Source organism: Paramormyrops kingsleyae, chromosome 12, assembly GCF_048594095.1.
Source record: "Paramormyrops kingsleyae isolate MSU_618 chromosome 12, PKINGS_0.4, whole genome shotgun sequence".
Classification (NCBI taxonomy): Eukaryota; Metazoa; Chordata; class Actinopteri; order Osteoglossiformes; family Mormyridae; genus Paramormyrops; species Paramormyrops kingsleyae.
The window spans coordinates 5,891,478-5,910,730 of NC_132808.1; the positions used below are offsets into that span (position 1 = coordinate 5,891,478).

Sequence of the window (19,253 nt, forward strand, 5' to 3'; positions counted from 1 at the left end):
TGCAGTCATATTTCACAGCCATGCACAGAAATATAAATAAATGTTAGAATGGGCAGGAGTTCGAAACACAGGAAGGATTCGAACAAGAATAGATTGCCTATAGCCTACACTCTGTCTTGCACAAAATGTGGGTGAAACTCTGTCCCACTCGGCAGCAACAGGATCAGGATAAACACAGATGGCATCAAAACTTTCGGAAAGCTGTATGTTTTTTTTTTTCTTGAAATATGGCAGAAACGTTGAGACAAACTTTTATTTGAAATCTTATGTGACAGTCCACTACAAATTGGCTAAGTACCAGTAGGGGGCGCCCAACACCACACATTCTGTTGGTGACTGGTTTTCTCACCATCTTCCAAAAGAAGCACCGACATGACATGGTTGGTGGCCGAAAGTTGCCCCAGCAAGGGGCAAAACAGGGTTCCCTATTAAGGATTTAAGCCAGTGTTCCACAGGAGCTCAGGATAAAGGAATTGGCAAACAAGAATCTGAGGAAATCTCCCCTGAAGGGACAACTGCCTCCTAATTAACACTTATGAATATTTTAAATAATTTTAACATACAGTTTTAATTGCTCCTCGAGGGATATTTGCCCGCACCTTTGTCTCCCATCCCTCCCTGCATGCCACTCTGATGGTGGATGCAGGTAGGACAAGATGCTGCATGTTACCTGGAGCTCACCTGTGAGCCAGCAAGTACCCAAATAGCCAAATGGTGCAGAAACTAGTGCAGATGTCCCTTACATGGGACCAAGATGTCATTGCCAGTTTGTGTACAATCTCCCAAAATGTCTAGTCTGTCTCTGGCCCTTGCTGAGGATGACATTGAGGTGCACCTCACTGTGTTTGTGCACCCTGCTGATAGGGAATGCTGAGAGTCTGCCTGGCAGCTGGTGTGGCTGGCCCATTGCTGGCATCAGGTGGAGCGCCACACACTGCAATAAGTGGTGAAAAGGTAGCTCTGGCCTTGTTCCTATACACCCTCCCCCACATTGAGTTGTGCTATTCTGACGACCTTACAGTCTCTGCTGAAATGCTTAATACCATTAAGCCATTGGACTTAGTCATTGCATTGCTCTGGATCCTGAAGGCCGGGCCTGACAAACCAATAGCAGCCCAGAAACAACACACCCAAGACTTACCCCTATGACCAGGACCTGAAGTTAACCACAGTGTGGAGTCTCTGGTGATCTGGAACCACCTCTTTCTGTGGGATGAGCCCACAAGGTTACCTTGGGTCAACCTTGTTTGGATCTTGGCCTCATTACCCTGCCCAGTTAGTCCTCTATAATTCCTCCCCCCCCTTGTACTTGGGAATGTGAGGAATGACCCTAGTGCCACAGCATACATTTTGAGCCCATTTTGGGGGAGTAGCTTATCAATCAGGGTGGAACCTGGCCTGCTATAGCCACCACTGGTAGGGTGGGATGACCTGGGTTTATAGAGAAAAGGTCTCTGTGCCTGATCTCAGCAGTTTGAGCCTCAGCCTCAGCAGAACAGTCACATGTCTGAGGGCCGTTGAGCAAGGCCCTTAACTCCCAGCTCAAGCGGTGCCGCACATTGGCTGGCTCTGGACTGACACCTAAGCTATGGAGAGCAGGATGGGTTTGGTGAAGAGAAGAATCCCAACTTTCCTTTGACGCAATAAAAGGGACCCTCACTACTGAACCAGCCCATTGTACCCCAGATTTCGAGCTGTCCAGGCTGTACATGGAAGCTTCAGACATCAGCTTCTTATATGTCCACTCTGAGCATTTCAGGGTGAGGAAAACCCAGTGTTGTTCATCTCTTGGAAGCTCAGTCCTACCAAAGTTATACTGGCATGGATTGCAAGGCCCTAGACATCAAATGGGCCATCCAAGAGTTGAGGTATTACCTTGGGCAGCCCAACACCCTTAGAGGACATCAACACCCAAATGACCAGCTGGTTCCTCACCCTCCAAGAGTTCACTGCCATGGTGGGTTTGTCTCATCCATGCCCTGTGTGTCCTCCAATCCCTTGTGCATCTTGCTTGGTGGCTCAATATGCTGCATATGGGGTTATAATGTGATGGTCCACCGGGGGCAACCAGTGCCACACAGTACAGTTACTGGTTTCCTCACCTTTAGCCAAAAGGAGTGCTAACCAGACCTAGCTAGCTAGTGGCTAATAATTGCCACCAGGACAAGAGGAGGAAAATCATCCCTAGAAAGATTTAAAGCCCATCCTAAGTATAGGAGCTTTAGCTGTTCAAGTGATCTCTATACACATAAATCTAAGAGGATTCCTGCCCTGAAGGAACTACTGCCTCCCGTTACTTTTGTATATTTTCTCCTAAATGAACATTGTCTCTCAAGGAGTATTCGCCTGTACGCTTGTCTGCTGTGCCTCCTTGCTCACCACATACGTTTGATATTTGGAGTTTGCGTGTGCTCGCAATGTCACGTGGGTTTTCTCCTAGTACTTCAGTTGTCTCTTGCAGTCCAGAGACGTGCGGTTAGGTGATTGGCATCCAGAGTTGTCCCTGGTGTATATGTGTATTCGTCCTGTGATCAAATAGGATTCATCGTGTTTCCCTGCCTTAGCCCGAGTGTCAGACACAAACTTGCAGGTGAAGATCTAGTTTCAGAGTTTAATTCTGAAAGCCATATTGCAAATCCAGCGTCAGAGTCTAAAATCCAGTTATGGAATGTGCTAAGTGGGTGCTAGGGGTATAGTGAATGGCTGGGGAGTAACGGTAGTTGTGATTGGATGACAAACTGGCTGTCACTTCTTACACTGGCCCAGGTGGTATAAGCTGCACTCCAAGTCAGGGAAGCGTGAGAAGGAGCGGGGTGAGGTCCAGGTGACCGTCCAGTTCACCCGCAACAACCTGACGGCCAGCATGTACGACCTTTCCATGAAGGACAAGCCGCGATCCGCCTTGGGCAAGCTGAAGGACCGCGTCAAGGGCAAGAAGAGGGGGGACGCCGAGACAAACTCCGCGATCGTGCCCAGGGGATACGCCGCCCTTTCGGGCTCGGGGCGCCTCGCGGGTGATGCCGGCGACGACGAGGACGGCGAGGAGGGGGCCTTGACCCGAAAGGGCAAGATAAAGGGCTTCTTTGGGAAGGGGAAGCTGCGGAAGACTTCAGACACACGCTCCAGCACGTCCCTGACCTCCGAGGGGAGCACGCTGTCCTCGCCCGGTGGCAGCCTGAGTCCCACGGCCGGTATCAGCATGGTGGTGTCTGACCTCTCCAACTCCCCCAGCAACAGCAGCAACCTGACGGCAGACAACAGCCCTGGTGAGGACGTGCTCGTAAGCGTGCAGGATTCTGTAAGCTTTAGTTAGTGATTCGCACGTAGTTTATTCTATATCACCTTGGCGGCAGCGATTTACTCGAATATTATTTTTATTTTCATAGTAGTAGCATCAAAGCATAGCACTATTTATTATTGATTACTTGTGTATATTAATGAAGGCCTGTAAGTCAGGGTTATAGGCTAGAAGTGATTCTTAGTGTTTAGAAGCTCAGAATGCATGAGATTTTTATAATATTGATGTACAGGCAGTTCCCTGTTTTCAAAAGAGATCCATTCCCTAAGTCTATCTTTAGGTTGAATTTGCAGGTAAGTCGGAAAAATAATAATACAGTCCATAGTAATAATAATAATAATTATTATAATTATTATTGTAGTTGTTGTTGTTATTATTATTATTATTATTATTATTATTATTATTATTATTATTATTATTATTATTATTATTATTATTAAAGTATAGAAAACTATATGTGCCACTGAACTGTACCTCGATTTGATGAACCGTTGCTGCATAATGTTTTCACAAGCATGTTCGTTATTGCGAAACATTGCATTAAACCCAAATTTTTTATGTAATAGGCTTTATGGCAGTCTGTTTGTAAGTATGAGTTGTCTGTAAGTCGGCCATTCTTAACCTGACGACTGCCTGTACTCGTATGGCCTTAAGATAAGCATGTCCTGATATGGAGAGGGAACCACGAACGGTGAATGGTGTGATGACGTCCTCCTCCTCTCGTCTGCCCTCCCAGTTCACACTACACAGCCCTCCCCGCTGCTGATGACCCACAAGAGGGCATTCAGTGACGAGGCCAGCAAGGTGACAGCCTTCCTGCCCGCGCCCCGCGCCGTGGAGAACCTGAAAGCACAGAGCACAGCGCTCTCACGCTCCACGCTGTGCATCAACGGCAGCCACATTTACGGAGGCGAGCCGGCCGTGCCCCGCAGCGTCAGCGTGCTGCAGACCCGGCTGGGCCTGCTGGACAAGTGCTCGCCCCTCTCCCGCTCGCTCCAGAATCTCACCCGCCGCAGCGAGGACCCCGCCAGGGCCGTGGGGGCTGCCAGGCGCTGGTCTTTCGACAGGGCCGGAAAGGAGGAGAAGTCCGTCGTGGCCCCTGCACCAAAGCAGCCAGACGGGGGCCTGGAGGAGCAGGTCCAGGGGCAGGAGGCCCTTGCAGCCGCAGTGGTAAAGCCTGAAGCTGCTAGTGAGGAAAAGAAACCGAAGAGGAACCTGTTCTCCCAGGGCAAGAGTGATTCCGCTGGGAAGGGAACAGACTTGGGCAAGGGCCAGCCGACCCAAAGTGCCCCCACTACCGAGGAGAGACACAGGGGCTGGTTTGGCACCAAGGACCCACAGAACAAACCAAGGTAAGTGTTTGCCCTTCCCGTCCTGGGTTTTTAAAAGTATCCACCTGGGGTAAATCCTCTTAGCTAGTAGCAGACCTTCAGGTGAGTAAATAGGGCATTAAGAGATGCAAGGCTAGATACTGTAAAACATCATTGGATAATAGAGGCTTCATATTTAGGTTAAACCAGATAAATGGATAAACAGATGATTGATACATTGTTCTTTACACACCAAAGGTATTAATTTAAAATTATTAAGCCAAAGGTAAGTCCACTAAGTACACAATATGGATATTAAATTTAACTTCCCAAAAGTTTTTATTTTTATTTTTAGCGTTATAAATTGTATCTTCATTTTTTAATTACTAATTGCTGATAATAATGACAAATTACTACATTTACCTTTAATGCCAAGTGTAACTAGGACACTACCAGAAGGGACACCCTGTATCAGGACAGACGTATACGTGGATTAAACACTGAATCCATGTGTTTCCCTTAAGAGGGCAACATCCTGAACGTGAGCCAGTCGTTCCTGATAGAAACTTTCCAGTCGAATGCCCACGAGGCAGTCATTCCCAGATAACATTATCTGCAAAGTTTTCCTTGTAAAGAAGACGCCAACTACTGCCTAAAATGGCCAGAATACGGTCAAATGGTTATTAATAAGAACAAGGATCTGATGATTTATTTATTATTTAAACGGGGTGTTGTGGGAAAGCTCTCGCAGGCCTACAATGCTGTTCAAAGCATGTGCTTTGATTGTGGGGTTGTTCAGGATTAGGGCCTGGCTTGATTATCTCTTATTCCATAATTGCTCATTTGCTGGCTTTTTGTGGTTTTACCAAACCCCATGTCCTGTGACAGCATGCTGGGAAGCCTCTGGAGCCTGCTGAGAACTCTAATCACCTGCTGAGTTTTATGTTTAAACTAAAATACGTCAGATCCCTGTGTATGGTAACTACATACATGGATAATTGCTCTTGGCTCCTGATGTACTGTATAGGTAACGACTGCAGGGTGTAAGTGAAGGTGGTGAGGAAGTGCCCCGTGTTCTGGGACGTAACACAGTTCCAGTCTGAATAGTGCCAACATCTGCAAACAGCTGAACTTTAACACCACTGCAAATGGGGTTGGACAAACCAATGTTTCCTGATTCATCTATATTTTTATTGTGATCATTTTGGGAACTATGCTGTACTGCAGCAAGTTTTGAATATTTTCCATGTGGAATGGAGACTTTCATTGCTTATGTTGTCAGATATTTCATGTGGGTCCGATTCCAGTCCCTTTGTTCCAAACACAGTAATAATCTAGGGGTCGGTTCCCAGGTCATTAGAGTTCTTCTTTTTCTTTGGTATTTGGTTACCACTAACAAAAACACTAAATTAAAACAAAAATTGAAACATGAAAGAGAACCTCCTGTGGTATTCAGTGAGGTTCTATGCAGTTTCTGTGACTGGGTTCTGCATTCTTCTGTATTTCCTGATCTTGTCTCTGTCGTCAGTTCAGCTGGCTGTTTTGTCTGTGAGAATATACTGTTTTTAATAAGACCCAGCTAGGCATCATTAATGGTATGTTTGCATGGTTCTGGGCTCATCCCTACCAGACTCAGACCTGGATCACACAGAAAACTGCTAACTTTAAGAGCCTTTGGGTTTTTGTTCTTGCTAATTTGGTGTATTGTAATCATCTCTGCATGCTGCTTTGAGATCCAGACATCTTTCTCACATGGTATTTTAAACCATCTCTTTATTTCTCAGTACCAGGCAACTGCCTCATCACTGTGATCATGTTTAAACAAATTTGACATTTCTGGAAATATTACATTTGACGCATAAACCTAAGCACAAATGATTTTACTCAAATTTAAAAGATATGTCTTGCCTGGGAGCATTTGTCTCCCTTATGATATTGTAAAATGAAGCCTGATGAAATATGACTGAAAGAAGGTCACTATCTCCGATCAGAATCCTTTGGCTTGGAATGGCTTTGTCATGCCTGTCCCTTATTTTAGCTCCATAATCTTTTCTGCAATCTCAGTTTTGACATTTCATTCTTTTACTTTAAATACAGCTAAATGTTCGAAATTGAAGATGACCTCTTGTTGCTTACTGCAAACCTGAATCTAAAACGGCGTGACTTATCTCAAAACAAACATATTAAATAGACTTGTATCTGTTACTGCTAACTCCTTCAGTATTTCGGTATTGATTAGAGCATACCTATCTAGAACCAAAACAAACACAGCTAATAAAATGTTTCTGTTATACTAAACTCAAAGTTTGTATGCTTCTTTTAAACACCCACCGCACAATGTGGAATGAATCCTTTAGAAAATGAGTCAGCTTACTCAAAAAATAGTGCACAAAGAAACCTGAAAAGCAGAGATGCAGCACATCAGCGACCAGAAAGCTAAGTAGATTCTTCACAGAGCGGTACTGATATTTTCTGTTTCAGAGAGACGTAGTTAACCTGTCTACCTGGGGTGGCCATGTTGTCGCCCCTTACTTACTGCAGACCTTCTCTAAGCTGGTTGGCTTGTCCGTGGCTCTGATCTAACTAAGAGGACTATCTGTGCCTTCCCTCCACAGCCCGGAAGTGTCTCCTAAGGTAGAAACCAGCTCAGATGCGCCCTTTCACCTCTCACCTCACTCCCCCAATCACCTTTCCCCCAGTCCTAGTCCTGCTCTTGCCCCCAGCCCGACTGCCCTGGGCAGCCCCCGCCATGCTAACCCCTTCACCCCATCGCCAGCCACCCCCCCGATATCTCCCTCAAACCCCTTCTTTACCCGTCTGCAGTATAACCCTTTCTTTGAGGAGCTTATAGCTGACCAGGCTCTTAAAACTGTATCGCCTGCTCCCTGCCCCCCCAATTCTACCCTCTGGCCTTCTGCACCTCCCCCCAACTGGCCTGGTACCTGTCCTTCCAATAATAACACTCAAGCCCTGCAGGAAAATATTGCCTCCAAGAGGGACCGTCCTACGGGTGTCTGCAGACAGCAATCCCTACCTGCACTGCTCCCGAGATCTCCCGGTTCCCCCAGCTTGCCTGCCACGCGCTCCATGTCTGCCGAGTGGGACGACTCATTCGAGGCCTTCGCTTCCAGCAGGCTGAGGTCACAGAAAGCCCCGACCCCTCAGACGCCACCCAAAGCGCTGTCCCCTCACAGGGCAAACAGTCTCCCTCGAAGCAGACCAACGTGTTGCATTAAGGAGGAGACCTCTGCGGACCTTGAGCCTGACGGGAAAGCCCCCCCACTGCCCCCACGCAGGCCCGTCAAAGAGGTGCGACCAGACAGCTGGTTAGACCGAGCCGAGGAGCTGGCGGTGAAAAAAGAGGCATGCTTGTTGTTCCAGACAGATGTAGCATCCATGCTGCACCAGAAGGAGGTGGATTATGGGAGAATAATGACCTTTCCTTCCCAGCAGAACTCATCAGATACGGAATTATTCACAGAAGGAGGTGCAAGCAGTTGTCCTAGTGGCTGTAGTCCATCCCCTTTGAATTTACTGAACAGCAACACAGGGACCACTGGACACTACAACAGTAGTCTGGAGACAACTGCAAGTAAAGCTGAAAACAGGAAATCCTCACCTGAGGACAAATGTATTTCTGAAAGTAATTTGGATAATCTCAATAACTTTAAGTCTGAAGCCTTTGAGGGAGAATCTGAGAAACCTTTAAGTGTTAGTAGTCCTGGTTTTGCTGAAGAATCCAAGAAAGATACAAATATTTCAGCTTTAGAGCTTACCATAAATACACCTGAACTCCAGAGTGACACACTGAGCCAATTTGTCACTGAAATGGCAACAAATAAATCAGATGTCGTTGGAGGAATCCAATCTCACAAACTCTTAGAAGCTAGCTTTAAAGACTTAGATGTTATCACAGATATCGCATGCAAGAAAACGTCTAAAATAGCCACTGTTTATCCAAGAACTAACAAAATGACCAACTCACTTTGCCCGGCCTTACAAGGTCCCACTACAGATCTCGAAGGTGTTCCCAAAACAAAAGAAGTTAACAATAACTACCAAAATATAGTGGCTTCCAGTGCTGTTCCTGGGATCATCATTACTGAAAGTTACTCCAAACCTTCAAGTTCTTTTGCTGAGATCTGCACAGAACCTAGTGCTCTTGAAAGCATTTCTCTTGAATTTATGTCAGAAATTTACAGAAATGCAGCTGAAACGTCTGTTGTGGAGCCAGACTTGTCTGTTTCTGTAAAACCTATGAAACTCACAAATAACCTTGTTTTGCCTCCTGCGGATAAATTCCAGTCGGCATGCAATTTGACAAGGGCAACTGAAAAGGAACCAAGCTTTGGAAGAGCACCCAGCCTGACCTCAAGAGCTGAAGTGAATCTAGATAACAAACTTCAATGTTCAGTGCTTGACTTTCAGCACAATGACATGAACCTCAATGACTCAACTTTGCCAGTTATGCATTATAATAACACTTTTAAAGGAAATGCTGAAGGCATTTTTGGAAATAATCTAAATGTCACTAACACTTTAACCTTTGATTGCTCTGAAACGAATCCACCAGCTCCTGCGAACTCTGATTTCTTTGTAGTTAACCTTAATACTGCCAAAGAACATGGGTTGTCTGAGGCAACAACAAATGAGGAATTTGAAAACTCCTCAAGAAAGGACACTTGCAATGAGACGGTGCCTTTGAATGCTACAGCTCTACCTCCTCCTGAAGAGCCTTCATCTGGAACAATAGATGATTCTACTAATGAGTTCCAAATTTCAAACAGACCCGCCAAAGACTCTGTGATAAGGAAAGAAGAAGGGATCCATGCCTCTAAGCCACCCGGGCTGTTCAGCAGTGTCCCTGTGATGGTAGATAAGGATACATTGCAAAGCAAGGAATTACATGCCAAAGGGTCATATCCTGATGAGCATTGCCTCAGGAGCCAGATGATCAGTGCTGCAAGGGATGTAAATGAACCCCTTGGAAGGAGGGTTCATTTACAGCTGCCTTTCGAACAGCAGAGAGACGAGTGTGCTTCACCTGTTACATTGAGTCTTGCCTCAACAGTCTCCCAAGACCAAGAAATAACCCCAGAATCCCGTTTTGTCAGGACTGAGTTAAAACATGACCATAAAGAATGTACTCCAACGGAGCAGCCTCTTTCAGAGAGCACGAAGGAGAACAGCTTTAAAGACCTTCATGCCAAATTAGCCCCCGACTGTAGAAGCCTCAAAGATGACTTTCCTTCTGGAGACCTTCTGCATGTCCGTACCCACCAGGCTTCCTCTACCTCCTCCCCAGTAGCTAAAACTAATTCCCAGCCTGCCCTCTCCCCCTCTCCCATCCTGCCCCTCATGACTGTGAGGCCATCAGAAGGGACCGCCAAGGTCGCCGCCCCCTTCTCCACTGTCCTACCACTGATTGGTGCAGCGCACACGGTTTTGCCCGAGGAGACACAGCCGGCCTCCAGCATCCTGTCCCGTCATGAGAGCAGGTGAGACAAACATCTAGCTTAGAAGACGGTCCAACACTCCCTCATTGGTGACTAGCCCATCCCACTCATTCTACCTGTACACCTCATGTTATACTATAGTAATATCAGTGTATTACAGCTGCAGGGGATATCATTGTACAGAGGGGGAGGAGGGGCCCTCACAGGAAGTGAAGCGTCAACCTTATTGGCTTGAATAAAACACTTCACTAACAAATGACCTTAAACAGCATTGCAGGCTGCAGAGCTGAATGAATATACTGTAATTCCAGTTATAGTATTTAGCGTAAAACACTCAACAGCTGTTAAATAAACCTATAACCTTAATATAACCCTATAAAAACCTACGTAGAGCAGTTTCTACCATAATAATATAACAGCCAATTGTATATTTATATAAATTAGTTATTTCACTATTCACTTGCAATAATTATAGCAGCTTTATTAGTCTGAGTGGATTTATCAAGCCTTGGCTTTTTAGCGAATTCTTATGTTTATGTTGTTTCCCTTTTTTTTTAACAAGAATTGACTCAAATTAAATTAAAAAGAATGAAGTACACAAATTACATTGCATCATTATGATACTTAAAAAGATGTTTTATTTTGTTACAGTATATGTGGCAATGATCAGGTGGTAAAAATGGTGCTTAGGAACAATCGTAGCAATGCTAATAGAATTACACTGCATGCATCACGGGGGCGGCATGGTGGTGCAGTGGTTAGCGCTGTTGCCTCACACCTCTGGGACCTGGGTTCGAGTCGCCACCTGGGTCACATGTGTGTGGAGTTTGCATGTTCTCCCCGTGTCGTCGTGGGGTTTCCTCCAGGTACTCCAGTTTCCCCCCACAGTCCAAAGACATGCTGAGGCTAATTGGCGTTGCTAAATTGCCCTTAGGTGTGTATGTGTGAGTGAATGGTGTGCAAGTGTGCCCTGTGATAGGCTGGCCCCCCATCCAGGGTTCTTCCCTGCCTCGTGCCCATTGCTTCCAGGATAGGCTATGGACCCCCAGTGGGATAAGCGGGTTGGACGATGGATGGATGGGTATGCATCACAGCAAGCACACACATTGTTCTGTATAATTTTAATATACAGATTTTTTTTTCTTCAGTCTGTCAGTGAAAGACGTGCAAGCAATGTCTTAATTTAAGTAGAAGATGTGTTTCTCTAACTGGCCACAAGAGGGCAACCTGATCCTCTTTACTGCACCGCGAGTGGCCATGAAGCGCAAACTCCCGTTGATATGAATATGACATGCCCACTAATCAGGCCTCATTGGGATTCTGTTTAAACTGCATGCAGAGCTCTGCGTAGTGCTTAGTCTTGAAGCTCTTTTCTTCAGTTCAAGGCTAATCATTATTGTCTCCATAGTTAATCCGTGGTTCCTGATCCATGCCTGGTATCTTGCATGAACGGTTTGCCCGTTCTTCCTGTAATTGTCAGTTGTTTCTAGTCTGTTTGGTCTCCTGTCTTATTAGATGTGTCCCTAACGTTGCCTTGTGCTCTGATCCAGTGCTTCTCCATTCTACTCTCTGCAAGGATTCAGCAGTTTTTCCCTGATATCTTGTCCTGTTTACGTCCAGCCAAAGCAGCCGTCCACTGCTATGCTGCACAATAGTGAGCACCTAGACAGTGTGTGGGAAACCAAACATATCAAAATACATATAAAACTATATAAATAAATATAAAACTACTGGGAACCTGAAACTAAACATGAATATCTCTCTATTTCAGATACCAATAAATATAGATTGATCTTTCAAACTATTATAAAAAATGTTTTAAAAGGACCTTTGCAGGTGCTGATAGGACTGATATTGTGAGCTGTTTTTCTGATGGTGGTGGGGAATTGAGCTGAACTGATGAATAGATGAATACTGTTGTTTATAGCAGCGTGACCTGCATTTTTCAAGAAGCTGATGTCTGACGTAAAATGGCATAAATCTCCACTTTGGTCTGTCGGAGCTTCTCATGCTGCTAATAACTTGATATGATCCGGTCTCCAAGCCGTCTTGAGAAATTACAGTGGTTATACTTACAGTATTTAATGGAGCCGAATTTGTAATGGACAACAGCAAGGTATCCATAGTTTCTTGGAATGGTAAATCATGGTTGTATCTGCTCCCATAGTTTCAGAACTCCTTTTTTTACATAATTGCACTGTTAATACCCAGGAGATCAGCACAAACTGAAGTAAATAGCGATGACATATGGCCAGTGTTCCACTTTCTGTTACCCAGCAAACAAAATGGAGGTATTGTGCAGAAGCTACTGGAAAGGAATGAGGGTGCAAGGTCACGTGCTTATGGAGAGAGATGTGAGATGGTAACGAAGGACAGACAGAACCTGGGGGCCATGACAACTGCATCAGCAACAAGGTTAAAGTGAGGCAGCTTTTAGCAAACATCTGCAGCTACAGGCCTGCGGGATTGTTGTTAAGTAATAAGCAAAATGCGTTATACAGTCTGACATCCTTCTGGTTGTCACTCGGCTGATAAGAACACAAGAAATTTACAAACGAGAGGAGGCCATTTGGCTTATCGAGCTCGTTTGGGGAGAACTCAACTAATAGCTCAGAGTTGAAATTATAACGTTTTCTCACAGACCCTAGTTAAACAGTAACATTAATACAAAAAAAAATAAAAATTTTCTTACTTGTATTTTTACATTTTTATTTTTTTTGTATTAATGTTACTGTTTAACTAGGGTCTGTGAGAAAACGTTATTTCAATTCTCTGTGTGTTCTGTACATGTGGCAGAACTGACAATAAAAACTGACTTTGACTTTGTTAAAATCTTGTCTAGCTCTGATTTAAAGGAACCCAGGGTTTTAGCTTCCGCTACACTAGCAGGAAGACTATTCCATACTCTAACTACACGCTGTGATAAGAACAGACTCTCAGTTGGTCATTTTAGGTCAGGAATTTAGGCTTTTTTCTGAGGTTTTATAAATGCTATTGCTAGGTAAAGAGGCTGGCATCTCACTCTTGGTCACTGTCATTTTTCTACAAGGTATTCGAACCTCATTATCTCCATGTAGATGAAGGGTGAGATTTTGCCTGCACTGGAGAGCTCCTGGAAGTGCCCCCCCCCCCCCCCCCCCAGCCCCACACACAGGCCTGCCTCCCCTCCCATGGTTCCCCCCTCCCACCTTCACACACCACCATCTCCCTTGTGGATCTCGATGTTGGTGGCCTGAGAAAGCCCCTTCTCCTCGGGGCCGCTGTGTGAAGCCGCTTTTGGGTGACGGGATGCCCAGTCCAATTAGCAGGCAGGAGACCTTTGCTGACATGACAATTATTTCCCCCCCCCCCCGTTCCCTGTTTCCCTTTGAGCCTTTTGGGGTCGGTGTAGATCCTTGGGGCACCTGTCAACACCTCCGGTAACATTTTTGGGGTGTTTGGAGTGTGGTATCTCTTATCCCATGAGAAGCATCTCCTCTTGGAGACCACTCTAGTTCTGCTGACATACAGCTTCTCCCTGAGTTACTTCCTGATCTTAATTCGGCTGGGATGCAGAATTTTACCTGTGATAAATGTTTAGGGGAACTCAAATGTGGAGAAACAGCTACCAAAGGGCATCTTGGTAATATATAATATTAATGATACTATTATATGGATTTATAACTAAACAAACTTCTAAGTGTTTTTTTGTAAAAGTATTTAATATTTCCTTGTGAATAATGTTAGCTTGGAACTTAATTTAACAAGCAATAATACGTTTTTAAGATTTATTTGAAGAAACAAAATTTTCAGTCTTGTTTGAAGGAAGAATGCAGTTTTTTTCCAAACATCCATATTTAATGGCCACTGTATCCTGTTAAGTGTGGCTTTTAAATGTGCTTTCAGACAAAGGCTGTCTTCTGGGATACAAAGTTTTTTTCTTCTTTGTGCGGCTACATAAATGATGTGGAATCCCACGTTGAGCTGCAATCATTTCCATATACACAATGGAAAATGATGTGGAAAGAAGCTGATTCTTAAAAAATGAATTGTCTGGGTATATGTGTGTGGTTCATGCACCCCTCCCCAAACCGCTCAGTGAGTTGTACCCCCCACCCCACCTGATTATCTCTCTCCTACAGCCCCCATCCAGTGAAGCCCCTAACTGCGACACTGCAGCAGGGGGAGAAAAAGGCAGAGGGTCGCTCGGTCTTAGTGAGCGGTTTGGAGAAGCTGAGATCGACCATCCACCCCAGGTGGACCAGCTCACAGAGCGAGACGGAAGCTGACAGGAGCAAGGTAGGCTGACACACTCCCAGGACACCGGGATGCAGACACTCCCCGGGTCTGTGTTACAATGGGCATGATTAGTCAATAAATTATATGACATATTCAACACTTCATTATGAAACAGGCTTTGTATTAATGATGTTGCCCGACTGTAGGCTGATGTAAGGTGTTGTAAGCATGTTTAAGGTCGGCTAAGATGGGCTACGATGTTTCTTAGCTTAGGTGTACTGTATTAAAAATTTAAAATGCATTTTTGTCTTATGATATTTTGGTTTCTTGAAATGTAACCCCATCATAACCCGCGGAGCGTCTGTAATCTCAAGATAATCAGCTATTCACTTTGCCTCTACTATTGTTTCTGCAGCTCAAGGCAGCTGTAGTTTTACTTATATAGTTATAATCATATAGTTTTAGTTTAATGCGTGACTGTCATCATACTTAACATGTCATCACTCTTAACAACTTGAAAATACCGGTGAGTTTGAACCATAGAACCAATGTACCAAAGATCTCCAGTTTGAGAATGGCTTTGTTTTTCAGCTTGTGGTAAATCTGTGTAAGAACAGATACATGAAGGAAGATGGTCTGTATGCTTTTGGGTGTTAGAAGCTTTACTTTACCGGACATAAATCATCCACTGGCTAATTAAGTCTGGGGGCCCCAATGACATCAGCACTCAGTATAGACGGTGTGTGTGTCCCTGCAGGCCTGCTCTCAGTATAGACGGTGTGTGTGTCCCTGCAGGCCTGCACTAAGTATAGACGGTGTGTGTGTCCCTGCAGGCCTGCTCTCAGTATAGACAGTGTGTGTGTCCCTGCAGGCCTGCTCTCAGTATAGACGGTGTGTGTGTCCCTGCAGGCCTGCTCTCCATTCATTGTCCAAATGCATCTCCATATACATATATATTGGTTTCTCACAACGGTTTGTTAAGGAATTGTTGAGTTCAGTGGGATATTCTGAATGCTGCATTTATGTTTGTTAGAAAGGCAGGCTAATTGGCTTCTCTAAATTTGTCGCAATATGAGAAATGTGACGCAATATAAACCTGTTATTTTTACCATTTTTTCAGTCCCCACAAGGGGAAATTAAATTTAATAAAAATCTGTGAAAGTAAATTAAAATTTACTTATAATTAAAATACTGAAAATGCCAGAAGTCTTGTATTTTGTTTGGTTACTTAAGGTTACTTATGGTTATGGTTAGGGCAGGGTAGGGGTTATGGTTGTCATAGTTAGCGTTAGCATTTTTCCTATTGAAATGAATGAGTGGTCCCCATAAGGATATGTTTACCCTACATGTGCGTCTGTGTGTGTGTGTGTGTGTGTCTGTGTGTGTGTCTGCGCGCCAATGGAATGGAATCCCCAGCCTTGCTGCTTCATCACCTACCCATGGCCCAAGATGACTGGGTGGGGGAAAGGCGGGGGGGCATAAATTGGCTAAATCGAAGACTGACACACGTGATGTGCTTGCTGTACCTTCACACGCTGCCCCCCTTCCAGCCTGACAGCTCTGCCCAGTACCTGCACCTGACACACAGCGAGCTGGTCGCTCTACTGCTACAGAAGGAGGCGGAGCTGGAGAAGCAGAGAGCGGAGCTGGAGAAGCAGGGGACGCTGCTGGAGAAGCGCGAAGTGGAGCTGAAGAAGATGAAGATGCAGGTGCGCGACCTGGAGGACTACATCGACCGGCTGCTGGTGCGCATCATGGAGCAGACACCTGCGCTCTTGCAGGTGCGCTCCAGGTACAAGTGAGGGGCACGGGAGGGATTGCGGCAGGCCGAGGCCCCCTGCTGGCCGGCCGCGGCATCACGGACCCGAACAGGCGGCTCCATGTCTACTCACACCTATACTGCCACGCAACTGCAAAGCCAGTAAATGCCATGCCTGCATGCTTAATGTCCACGGAGCCGTTTCCCAAGTGAGAGTCGGGCTTGAACGGAGGGGTTCGGGGGACCCGCACGACTCCAGGTTTGATGCATAGTCTTCAGTTCCAGGGGTTGGGGGGTGGGTTGCTGTTTTGTGTGACGAAAGTTGCTACCTCAGATGGGGTTTCTCGAGCCATTTTGCTTTGCTTGCTTCTAGAGCAGCAGGACAGGATTTGAGGGCGGGGCCCCGTGGTTGTATGCATCCAGCCTGTGTAGCCTTCTCTTAGGTTGTGACCTACCTTGCCGTTGTCTTCTCAGCTGCTTATGTGATGCCCCATCAGCCATTGTCAGCTTCCGGTTCTCTGACACACGTACCTAACAAAAGCCCGGTCACCGATAGGCGGGGAGCCCCAGAGCTGGCCGGCCCCGGTCAGCGATAGGCGGGGAGCCCCAGAGCCGGCCGGCCCCGGTCAGCGATAGGCGGGGAGCCCCAGAGCCGGCCGGCCCCGGTCAGCGATAGGCGGGGAGCCCCAGAGCCGGCCGGCCCCGGTCACCGATAGGCGGGGAGCCCCAGAGCCGGCCGGCCCCGGTCAGCGATAGGCGGGGAGCCCCAGAGCCGGCCGGCCCCGGTCAGCGATAGGCGGGGAGCCCCAGAGCCGGCCGGCCCCGGTAAGCGATAGGCGGGGAGCCCCAGAGCCGGCCGGCCCCGGTCACCGATAGGCGGGGAGCCCCAGAGCCGGCCGGCCCCGGTCAGCAATAGGCGGGGAGCCCCAGAGCCGGACGGCCCCGGTCACGTGTATGGAGGTTAGCGTTAGCTCACAGTGAGCGTAGATAAGCCATCAGAGCCCCAGCTAAGCCTAAGCTTTAGGTCGCGCTTTTTTTTTGTTTGTAGCTCTGAGCTGCTGGAGAAGTGCCAAGGAATTGGATATTATCCTGTCATCTGATCCTTTTCGGAGTGCTGTCACCAGGGCGAATAAGAGCACGCACTGGCGCTGAATAAGAGCACGCACTGGCGCTGAATAAGAGCACGCACTGGCGCTGAATAAGAGCACGCACTGGCGCTGAATAAGAGCACGCACTGGCGCTGAATAAGAGCACGCACTGGCGCTGAATAAGAGCACGCACTGGCGCTGAATAAGAGCACGCACTGGCGCTGAATAAGAGCACGCACTGGCGCTGAATAAGAGCACGCACTGGCGCTGAATAAGAGCACGCACTGGCGCTGTGAGGGCCAGTGCCAAGCACTGCCTTACTGGCCTAGTTTGCAGTTTTTTTTTAGGACTTAATGTTTAAGAATGGTTCGATGCAAATATGTACCACCTGACTGAGTTTTGATTGTTGAAACCATCCCTGAGCCAAGCTGTGCTTTCAAGAACAAACACAGCCATGTTTCTGAAGATAGTATTTTAAATTAGGAGGCATGTAGGTGTTCCATCAAAACCCATGAAATGCCAAACAAATATATTTCACAAATTGTGAAACTTACAGGAAGGTAATCCTTAAATGAAGAAGAATCTTTGTGAAAACATCATGGGAGATGAACTTAATAAATTTCTGTCCCTTGGATCTTCTTGCTGTTATATGTACTGTTTCTGTACAGTGTTACAGCACTTGCCAGGTACTGTTTCACGAAAGCCTTTTTCAGAACTGGCTCCAACACTAGTCCAAATGAGTCAGAGACCAAATAGCTCTCAGAAGGTCTAGGAACATAAGCCACTTCGCCTTTTTCTACTGGTTCATCTGCGTGGAAGGGTTTCTGTTTGCTCTCAGACAGCTCCTGCGTTTCACGTAGAACACCAAGTAATCCTTTGTTCTCTTCTCGCATAGGTGTCCACTTAAGTTTGGAGCCAGCGTTCTAGCTGTGTGTCTAAAATATTTTAGAGTTATTCTGATTTTTTTTTCTTGCCCAAGCAATGTACATGGATAAACAGGTGCAGTTTACAGTTGTGAATATGATCCTTTAGTTTTTTTTTCCCTATTTCACATTTTAATGTTTTTTTTCTTTATTCCTTTCATGATTGTATAGCATTAATTTACCTATTGTATCAGTACATTATACTTTTAAATACTGAATGAAAATAAAAAGAAAATACTCTCCTGCAAAAAGTCAACACATTGCTCCCCAAGTGTGGGGAAAATATTTTGTTTTGCAGTGAATGACATGGAAATGCCACAGTGAGTAAAAAATAGCCCCAAACCTTGATCTGATTAAATGCCTTCAGGGTAAATTCAATGCAATTAAAGCAAGACCAAGATCATTTTTGTCATTATTAATACCGCCAGCTTTTTAGCATTCCCCTTTATATCACAGTAGAAAGTCTTCCAGGATATATTAAGCGTGCTTGAATGGTCACGAGGACAGTGTTACTCACAACTGTGTGTTAATCACGGCTACGCTTATTCCACAGCCTGTTTCTACAGCTTCGTTTTCCTGTCACTGGCTTCTCCATGTAAGTCCTAGGTTTTTAGTAAAAAAAATAGAGTTTATTTGAAGTACCATATACAATACTATAACTATTAATGCTGAAACATCTTTATCATGGACACGTCTGCTATACTTTGAATGTCAAACTGTCTGTTTAGTTGCTTTCCAACTGCGGAGTTATTTTTTTTCGTACAACAATAAATAATTTTCAGTCGTTTAGGATCTGTATTATAGGCCTAATTCCAGTTTTAGTCAGTATTACAGCTACTCTCTGAGTATAACAGTATATATGGTCAATTTCATTTATTTAATGAAATAAACTCTGAACAGCACTTCTTATCTAATATCGGCACCTTCATGACTTCTGGTGTAGGATACTGGGGAAGATCTGGAATATAACGCTTGAAGATGATTGTTCTTTGCACTGGTGTCAACACCTTACATATTTATACTTTGGTTTCAATTTAAATCTTGTGAAATATTTGCTGTTTGTGTCCCCAGAGCCCTTACAGTCTAGCCTTGTCTCCACTGCAGTCCTGTGCAGCTTTGCCGGTATAAGGACAACATACACAAACGTGCTTAACTTATGCACTGTGTAATGTAAAATAAAGCATTGCTATTTCACTGCAGG

The 19,253-nt window shown here is 45.6% G+C and overlaps 1 protein-coding gene across 3 annotated transcripts in view; it reads left to right on the forward strand.

The window, feature by feature from the left end:
• The window catches only part of LOC111837705 (rab11 family-interacting protein 5), a 35,801-nt gene extending 16,555 nt beyond the window's left edge, over positions 1–19,246 (forward strand). For 2 of the 3 annotated variants that reach the window (XM_023799988.2, XM_072718547.1), the window contains exons 2-6: positions 2,767–3,266; positions 4,035–4,650; positions 7,224–10,106; positions 14,186–14,342; positions 15,833–19,246. In XM_023799988.2, coding sequence (XP_023655756.1) covers positions 2,767–3,266; positions 4,035–4,650; positions 7,224–10,106; positions 14,186–14,342; positions 15,833–16,084 — 4,408 coding nt within the window. In that variant the 3' untranslated portion in view covers positions 16,085–19,246. The remainder of the gene's footprint in view (positions 1–2,766; positions 3,267–4,034; positions 4,651–7,223; positions 10,107–14,185; positions 14,343–15,832) is intronic. The other variant, XM_023799989.2, reaches the window with a different exon arrangement.
• Positions 19,247–19,253: the final 7 nt, after the last annotated feature.